At 41.8% G+C, this 10259-nt stretch overlaps 1 protein-coding gene across 1 annotated transcript; it reads right to left on the bottom strand.

Moving 5' to 3' along the window:
- Positions 1-422: 422 nt before the first annotated feature.
- Positions 423-1534, bottom strand: LOC136716280 (serine/threonine-protein kinase N2-like). The gene has a single exon (XM_066693879.1). It carries the CDS (start codon positions 1509-1511, stop codon positions 423-425), a length of 1089 nt encoding a protein of 362 aa, XP_066549976.1. The 5' UTR covers positions 1512-1534.
- Positions 1535-10259: the final 8725 nt, after the last annotated feature.

Here is a 10259-nt window from a genome sequence, read left to right on the forward strand (position 1 = left end):
GGAATTCAAGTCCTCCTAATATAAACCTTTAAGTCCTTGCAATGTTTAATCTCATGTTAATTCAACTTACAAATGAATTTACTCATAGCATTTGCTGGGCAAGGAATCTCGATGAAAGCAATCATTAATTCTAGTTTGTTCAACATTGTGCCCAAAAGCTGACTATACTGTGCAGCTGGTTGCCTTAACTTTAGTCAACTTCCAATTTTTTACAGTCAATTATCTTGTTTGATTTCTTTCTCTAATTGTTTGATGGTCCACATGTGTTTTCTTATTGCTGCTCTCCTCCACAGCCAAAAACGTCTTCCAGTGCTGGTGGAGACGAGGTCCCTCTGAGAAGGCGGTGTCCTGGAGTCGGGATGGGGCTGCCTGGGGTGGCGTCGTCATTCTTTGTTCCAGTGTTGGCATCTCTCCAGTGGCATTTAATACCAGTCTGCGACGAAGTCAAACTCCTGGAACAAGTCCTGCTCCTCCGGGCTGAGGACCCTGGAGCCAAGACTGAGGACTGGGGCTTCGGATGTTAATTCATCGCCCACATCCTTGTGCTCTCTGACGTTGGGCACAAATGGAGGCGTTACCCTCTGTGCCTCCAGCCCAGGCCAGTCCACGCTCCTGAAGAAGGCGTGCTGCATCACTTCTTGGGCGCCTCGCTCTCCGGCCCCGAGCCGCCAAGCAGGATTCTTGCTCATCAGCCTAGTCATGACGGAGACTGCTTCGTTTGACAGGTGCTGGGGGAATGGCACTGGATCATTCACGATACTCTCGTACAGATCCCGCTCATTGGCTCCGGTAAAAGGACACTCGCCCACCATCATCTCAAAGAGCAGGACCCCCAGTGCCCACCAATCAACTGCACGGGTGTAGGACTCCTCCGACAGGACTTCTGGAGCGAGGAAGTCAGGAGTCCCGCAGAACGAACTTGTCCGGTCACCTGCACCCATATTTTCCTTGCACAGACCGAAGTCCGCAATCTTCACGAAGCCTCGTCTGTCCATCAGCAGGTTGGGCAGCTTCAGATCCCTGTGTGCGATATTGTGCCTGTGCAGGAAATCCACCCCCAGCACCACACAAGCAGCACTGAATACAGCCCGGGGCTCTGAGATCGCTTCTCCGTCCAGCGTGAGGTCTCCCCCTGCGACGTACTCCATGATGAAGACCAAGTGCTCCTCAGTCTGGAAGGAGCCGTAGAAGTTCACCAAGAAAGGGTGGTGCACGCTGCTCACAGTCTGCAAGACGCTCCTCTCACACATGAGGCTTGCAACATCTTGACTGTCAACAACCCCTCTTTTTTGAATGGCCTTGAGGGCAAATCTTTGGGTGGTTCTTCTCGACTCCGCAAGCAGCACCTTTCCAAATGCGCCGCGCCCTAGAACAGTGACACATTTGAAATCCTCCAGACAACAATGAAATTGCCCCGTCAGATCTGGCTGTGGGAGTTCGAGAAGCTTCTCCAGATCTTCAAACTCCTCCAGGTCTTCAATCTCCTTCTCCAGCTGCTCAAACTCCTGCATCTCCAGGCGTTCATTCTCCTCCTTCTGCAGACGTTCAAACTCGACCTCCAGACGTTCATTCTCTTCCAGATATTCAAACTCCTCCTCCAGATCAATAGGGTCATTCAGGGAGTCTGAATTCTCCTCTGCATCCTCCTGTGTCGTCCTGCTCACAGGGCCAATCACAAGGGGGCAGCTTTTCTCAAGGGCGTGGCTGCCTTCGCTGGAGGAGGCCGCTGGGCTGTGTGTTTTTTGCAGCTCCTCTCCAGCACATTCCTCCGTGTCGGTACTGGCGTCGGGCTTGTTCTTGCGCGACTTATACCAATACCAGCCCATAAGCACCAGCGCTGCTGGAAAAACTAGCGGCAGGATTCTCCCCGGAAAAAACATTTTCTCTGGTAGATGGTCCAAGAACAGGCGGGTCGCTAAGGCGTGTCGTGGGTCGTCAACTCTGTCAGGTGAGCTCACGATCTGAATGCTTCGGCTCAAGCAGCGCTATTTATGTATCGGGACCCAGTGTGACGTCATAGCGTTCACGTCGCCATGGTGACGTGTGGGGCACAGTTCGCTCGCGGATCTCCTCCGCTGTCTCGGGGAAAGGACGCATCTGGCCCAGGGCCGCCTCAACTAATATGTGACGCTGCTGGGCCGGTGTAAACTTGCACCCGTGTTTGAAAGTGTTCGATGCGGCCTGTCTGTCAATATGAGCGCAGCGGCCCTGGGCGGAGAAACGCGTCATGAGTGACGCATCTCAAGCCACGCAAAATAAAATACCGGCACCGACAGTATAGCTCAGACGACTGGACTGTATTCATTTCACTCTCTGCCACGTCTATCAGCCATATGTGCGCACATGCACTGGTGATGTCGCTCACATGTGCACAGAGAAACGCAGAGGCGAGTGAGTGCTAGTGAAGCAGCGCACACTTGTCTTCAGTGACTGTATTGGTCGAGTCTGCAGTGTGAACACAGTGTCTGACTGCAGTGACAGCGCTGCGCTCATCAGCTGTCAATGCGCTGTGAAACTGAGCGCGACGCGTAGGGACTAATCCGAATTAGGCATGAAACCATATGAAGTGAACCGCAGCGTGTTTCCAAGAAAGCAATGAGACGACACCCGCTGTGTGTTTTGCAATCCGATATACAATGATATAGGTAATGCAAACATATAGCAGTTGGGAGACTTGCAAACTAAATCTGTGTCTCATTGTTTAGCATTTGAAACAAAAGCAGAGAGAGGTCCAAACGCATGCGCAATGGGATTTTCTGAATAAGTGAATATCAAAATCAATCATGTACTACAATCAATTCATGTACTGAGATGGTATTGATTGGAGATACTTGGGTCCACACACACAATTATCGATGTGGAGATCTACAAAAGTGGAGGACAATACACGTTTGCATTCAAATAGCTCACTGACAGCATTTTTAAACAATATTGTGTAGAATATACTACTAAAGTGCCCTGGAAAAAAGACAGCAATAACCTTTTCACACAGCTAATCCAAACCAAAGTGTGCCGGCCTGGCCACAAATTGTCTCTGGCTTGATGGAAATATGCTGGGAAGGATGATTTTATCTGAGCCAGCCTGGTACAGGTTAGCTGGTATACCCATCTGTGTGTTGGGAAAATGTGCCTACACATAATACCCTTTTCTCAATCTGAACTGAGTCATGGGCTGAAGGCTCAGACTGCGAGCACATTGTGTGGCTGTGCATTTGCTGTTGCTACATGCTAAAGAGCATGTCATTTAAACCCCCATCTCCTTCACATGAGGAAGACATGTTTCTTATTTACGTGTGGAGTTGGAGGAACACTTTTCTGTGTGTCCAGATCTTGTGTTTGAGATGCTTTTCGTGCTGTGGGCTGTATAGGATGCTGTGCAAGGTTGCAGGATGGTCGGTGACAAAGCAGCGGCCTGGCAGCGCTGTGACAACGTGGACACAAATGTGCAAACTGTGCGCTCAATTGCGCCTGAGCATCCTGCCGCTCAGACACTGTATCTGAACAGACAGGCTACACTGGACACGTCTGTAGTTTTCAATGTGAATTAACTGTAATAATGAAGGTTGAAATATGTGTTTCATTCTTTAATGACAAACTACCATATAATCAGTGTTCACAACTTTAAAAATATATTACAGACTTTCCATAAACGATGATAATGAATGTTGAAAACTGTTTTTTTTACTTGAATGTTAAACCACTGTAAATAAACGGTTAAGGACTGTAACACAAGTGTTACAATTTGAAGGTTTATTAAGCATACAATTAAAGTGGAGAAATTATTTTAAAATCTAATGTTGAAATATTATGTGTATACAGCTGTAGACCATAAAACAGTTTACAATGTATGTGTTACAGTTTATGTGTCCTTAAACCTGATGTTACAGCTGAATTGCCTGTCTGATACAAGAATCAACACATTTAACTCAAATTCGAGCACACACACGGGTGGTGGGATTAGCTCCAATCTGGACTATGTTATTAACATTCAGCAAGTCTTCATTTTGTAGTTCTAATTAGTAATGCTCATCACCTTCTGTGAAACTGTACGCTCTCATAAAGTGCCACTGAATGATCTGTATTGTGTTGCATGCTTCTCTGTGTTGTCAAGGCTGTTTAGGCCCACTATTATTATTATTATTATTATTATTATTATTATTATTATTAATGTACATTGCAGTTCAATCTGATGGTGTGTTAAAATGGCTTCACTTGGCCTCTTTTGTTCCACAAATAAATTGCTTTTATACTTTTGCCAAAACAGCTTAATATTATGATTTGAGGTACATTTTGAGTAGGTATACTTAAAGTCCATCCTGACAACACAATTGATTGTGAATATTAAAAAAAATGTATTAAATGGTTTAACTTAAACAGTTATGGCAACACAGAGACATATGCAACAACAAAAAACAATGTAATTCCCCTGTAATACCAGACAGAAACCCACCTCTGGCAAAGCGTAGCTTGATAACTGTATCACAAGCCTGCATAGCTGTGACCTGGTCATATACTAACAGTGATCTTACATCTTCAACAAAAGAGAAACTGCTTTCAAAATGATGAAGAGAATCTGCATAAAAACTACCAAAACCCTGATTCTTAATACATATTTTCACACAGATTAGTATTTTTTCCAAAATAATGCAGTAATAATGTGAACAGCTTCTTTCACTGTCAAACTCCATGATGGTCAACATCTGGGGAAGCTGCTGCAAGAGTTCAAAGTTCAACTTGAAGGGACAGTGAGAGTCGCTGCACTTCTCTGTAAATTCTGCCGACTCTGCTGTAAATACATGTCTTTTAGTTAGAAAAATCATTGTTGCACTGTGTTCTGGATTGGTATTTGTGTAATGTTATAAAGCGGATATTTTGCTAAAGCAATTGAGGAAATGAAATAATGAAGTTAAATGATTGAACTTTTAAAGAGATAAGTGTTAAACTACTGTCAATTAAATTGGAACATTAACAATTGTTAACCCAGCAGGCAAAATACATTAGAAACAACGTTGTTTCAACGTCATATTTCAACATTGAATATACATTGAAAATTGGTTGGATTTGCAAATGGAATCAATGTTGAATTGTCAACATTCCTTCAATATCAATTTAATCAGCAAAGGCAAACAACCACAGAAAGAGAGAGAGATGACAGATAACATGATTAATCTGGGGTGAGAAGAAAATAAAACAACTAAATTACACTTTCTTGGTGTGAACTATACAAAAACAGAACAGGAAAAAAACACAGGATGAACATACAATGAAAACTCCAAACATCGTTTTTTTTGGCTGAAATTACTTTATTGTCATGTGTTAGAAGAAAGACAGTACACTGCACATATTGTGTAGAAAATAACACAAAATGTGTCATACTAGTACTATTAACACATGTTTTGTGTAGAATTTCTACACATTACTTCTAAGGGTGTATCTTAAACCACCTGAAAAACAGATTTAAAAAATGCCATCACTCTTATACATACACACACACATATACATATACATACAAACACTTATATATATATATATATATACACACACATATACATGTACACACACATACATACACACACATATACACTCACCTAAAGGATTATTAGGAACACCTGTTCAATTTCTCATTAATGCAATTATCTAACCAACCAATCACATGGCAGTTGCTTCAATGCATTTAGGGGTGTGGTCCTGGTCAAGACAATCTCCTGAACTCCAAACTGAATGTCTGAATGGGAAAGAAAGGTGATTTAAGCAATTTTGAGCGTGGCATGGTTGTTGGTGCCAGACGGGCCGGTCTGAGTATTTCACAATCTGCTCAGTTACTGGGATTTTCACGCACAACCATTTCTAGGGTTTACAAAGAATAGTGTGAAAAGGGAAAAACATCCAGTATGCGGCAGTCCTGTGGGCGAAAATGCCTTGTTGATGCTAGAGGTCAGAGGAGAATGGGCCGACTGATTCAAGCTGATAGAAGAGCAACTTTGACTGAAATAACCACTCGTTACAACCGAGGTATGCAGCAAAGCATTTGTGAAGCCACAACACGTACAACCTTGAGGCGGATGGGCTACAACAGCAGAAGACCCCACCGGGTACCATTCATCTCCACTACAAATAGGAAAAAGAGGCTACAATTTGCACAAGCTCACCAAAATTGGACAGTTGAAGACTGGAAAAATGTTGCCTGGTCTGATGAGTCTCGATTTCTGTTGATTCAGATGGTAGAGTCAGAATTTGGCGTAAACAGAATGAGAACATGGATCCATCATGCCTTGTTACCACTGTGCAGGCTGGTGGTGGTGGTGTAATGGTGTGGGGGATGTTTTCTTGGCACACTTTAGGCCCCTTAGTGCCAATTGGGCATCGTTTAAATGCCACGGCCTACCTGAGCATTGTTTCTGACCATGTCCATCCCTTTATGACCACCATGTACCCATCCTCTGATGGCTACTTCCAGCAGGATAATGCACCATGTCACAAAGGTCGAATCATTTCAAATTGGTTTCTTGAACATGACAATGAGTTCACTGTACTAAACTGGCCCCCACAGTCACCAGATCTCAACCCAATAGAGCATCTTTGGGATGTGGTGGAACGGGAGCTTCGTGCCCTGGATGTGCATCCCACAAATCTCCATCAACTGCAAGATGCTATCCTATCAATATGGGCCAACATTTCTAAAGAATGCTTTCAGCACCTTGTTGAATCAATGCCACATAGAATTAAGACAGTTCTGAAGGCGAAAGGGGGTCAAACACAGTATTAGTATGGTGTTCCTAATAATCCTTTAGGTGAGTGTATATATACACACACACATATATATATATATATATATATATATATATATATACATACACACACATATACATGTACACACACATACATACACACACATATATATATACACACACACACATATATATATATATATATATATATACATACACACACACACAAACATATATATATATACACACAGACATATATATATATATACACACACACACTTACATATATATGTTTTATGTATTAAGGGGAATTGTGTGAATTTTTTACCATGCCACTCAAATACACCCATGATAAAAGTACCGTCTGTGGAAATGCATGTGTTTGAGAGGATATTGTGTTTGTCATCTGGCTGTTTGATTGTTTTGTCACAACGTCTATTTCTTCGTTGATGAATCGCTGCCAAATCCCCGTTGAATAGCGGTTTTATTCTTGTTGATCCACGTCGCCACTACATTTCAACCACGAAACAACGTGGAAATGACGTCCAGTGCCTGCTGGGAATTGTCCCATTTAATTTACAGTACTTTAACATTCATATTTTTAAAAGTTTAATCATTTTAAATCATAATAGGCGGAGAAAAAAAGTTAGCTCAGATGAACGCGGGAACCTGGAAAACCGAAATAAATGTTTTTGTAATATAATTTGCATTTTATTTCGAATTTTGCATGTAATATCTGAATAAAAATCATATTTAAACCATCTCCAAATGTATATATAATTGTATTGATACTCAGTGTTTGGCGGGTTTTTTGGCCAATCAGATGATGCTCAGTCTGGCGCCAAGGCTTTGCAAGGGAATGGAAAGATGCTGTTTCTTTAGTGTACGGTTTGTGTGGAGAGAAAAAAGTCACCATGAATAACTAAGATTTCTTTTAAAAGTAGGAGAATACAGAAAACGTATTTAAACATCAAAGGCTGAATCCTATATCGGTGAGTGAGCTGAAAATACTACATTTTGCAACAGCCGTAGTTTAAATAGGCAAATTAATGACTGCAAGCTCTGCAATTGTACCGTCTTTGACATTTACATCAATTAGGAAGAAACACTTGGGTGTTTTAAGTCAATATTGAAAAGGCTGTGAAGTCATTTAACTACTAATTGGGCCTTTATGGACACAGCTTGCGATGGAAAAGGGGGAGGAGGTGACTGGTGTAAACTGGCATTTCAATGGCGTCGTGTGGATATCGGTGAATAGAGCCGGCTTGAGCAGCTGTATTTTCACGCTAGTTTTTAGTCCTGGCACTTGCTTTAAAATGGGTGTTCAGAGGACACAGAGGGCAGGACTGGCGATTTAACACAAGTTAGCGCTTTGTCTGCTAGTGTTGATGTGTAAGCACGTTGTATTCACACAGTGATGTGTTTAAAGCTGCTTGTGAAGATCCACTTAAAACAGTGCATTGAAGGAGGCGGTCCTGTGTGAACAACTTCAATCAGGTTCAGCCTGACAGTGTTTACCTGCAACATGCAAATCCAGTTGAGCGGTTTGCTCAGTACACACAGTGAAAACTGCTGTCTCTGGGGAGGAACTGGAGTATGGGAAGACTGCATTTCTTCTGAACCAAATGTGTTTTGTGACTTAAATGATGGTGAGCTTTTGAAATCCAGTCCGTTGTGTCTTCAACTCATTTTGTATCAGGATGCATTTGAAGGGGTTGATCCCTTGGGTTCAGCTAGGAAGAAACACAAAGTCCTTGCTGTGTATTTTACTCTCGGAAATGTTCAGATCCATAACAGATGCAAGTGGCTTTGCTCTGCACTGGGAAAGATTTGAAGGATTTTGGGCAGGAGAAGGTGTCTTGTTCCTCAAGATCTGAACAATTCAGAAGAAAATTGATTTCCTCTTTCTGATGGCAGTACCATTGAAGGGACTGTGCTTTGCATTACTGGAGATAATTTAGGATCCCATTGCATTGCTGGTTTAAATGAAAACCAGTATTGCCTTGTGACTCGAGAGGTTTTTCATGATTCACCTACAACTACAGGCCCACTTAGAAGTGTGGAGAGTTAAGATTCATCAGTTGAGACATTGTGTGAGGAAACAACAGAGGTGCAAGGCATCAGACATGACTCTGTATTTGATACACTGAGATACTTTAAGGCAGGGGTGTCAAACTCAAAAATAAATATGTAGGCTGTACAGAATCACTTGGATGTGCAAACCAAATATTTCAGTTTAAATAAGGTCTGACAAACATCATGTTGGGTTTGACCAAGTTTTGGTTTGTTTTATGTGTACCAGGGAACATTTCTACTTATTTTGGGTTGTAAATAGGATATACAGAACCTCTTGGATGTGCAAGCAGCGTGTTTAATTTAAAGTATGGTGTGACAAACATCACATTTTTTTCTGGGTATGAAAGAAAGAAAGCACTGTAGTGGACTTTCTACAATACAGGTGTTGTCATGCATATATGGAATAGGATGTTCAGCCTGTACCCTATATCCTTTCAGTACATTTTTCTATTTTTAGAAAATAGGTATTTTACTTTCAGAAATGTTATTTAGAGCCACGTTGATGCCCAAACCAAATGTTTACAAGTGTTCACTTTTCAAGTCCTGTTCTAATTATCTTAGAAAACACCCTTTCACATCCTTTCTTCCCCTTCTTGAAGTAATCACTCATCTAACATAACATGATTGAGAAGAATGCATTGGAAAAGCTGTTTTGACCTGTCCACTGTTAGATCAGTCATTTCAAGGAAGGGGGAAGACGGATGTCTTGTAATTCATGCATGTAAGGGTTAAAGCACAGGCTACAGTATTCTCTTTTGAATAGGATTTTGTGGCTGTTAAGCCACCAATGTTTGAATGACACTCAAGTGCATGAAATGTTTGTTGTTTAAATCAACATTTTATTGGAAGTGAGCAAGAAAGTCTTCTGTCCTTAATGCAATGAAGTGAGAAGATAACAAAATTGCATCAGCTCACAATATTAAGGCAACCAGCTGCACAGCCTTTCTAAGTAAACTCAGCTTGTTTGTACAAGTTCTATTCACACATACTTAAAATCAATGCAATGTTTAAAAAATTGTCTTAAGACAACCCAGGAATTCAAGTCCTCCTAATATAAACCTTTAAGTCCTTGCAATGTTTAATCTCATGTTAATTCAACTTACAAATGAATTTACTCATAGCATTTGCTGGGCAAGGAATCTCGATGAAAGCAATCATTAATTCTAGTTTGTTCAACATTGTGCCCAAAAGCTGACTATACTGTGCAGCTGGTTGCCTTAACTTTAGTCAACTTCCAATTTTTTACAGTCAATTATCTTGTTTGATTTCTTTCTCTAATCGTTTGATGGTCCACATGTGTTTTCTTATTGCTGCTCTCCTCCACAGCCAAAAACTTCTTCCAGTGCTGGTGGAGACGAGGTCCCTCTGAGAAGGCGGTGTCCTGGAGTCGGGATGGGGCTGCCTGGGGTGGCGTCGTCATTCTTTGTTCCAGTGTTGGCATCTCTCCAGTGGCAT

The sequence above is a fragment of the Amia ocellicauda genome, chromosome 20 (genome assembly GCF_036373705.1).
Source record: "Amia ocellicauda isolate fAmiCal2 chromosome 20, fAmiCal2.hap1, whole genome shotgun sequence".
NCBI lineage: Eukaryota > Metazoa > Chordata > Actinopteri > Amiiformes > Amiidae > Amia > Amia ocellicauda.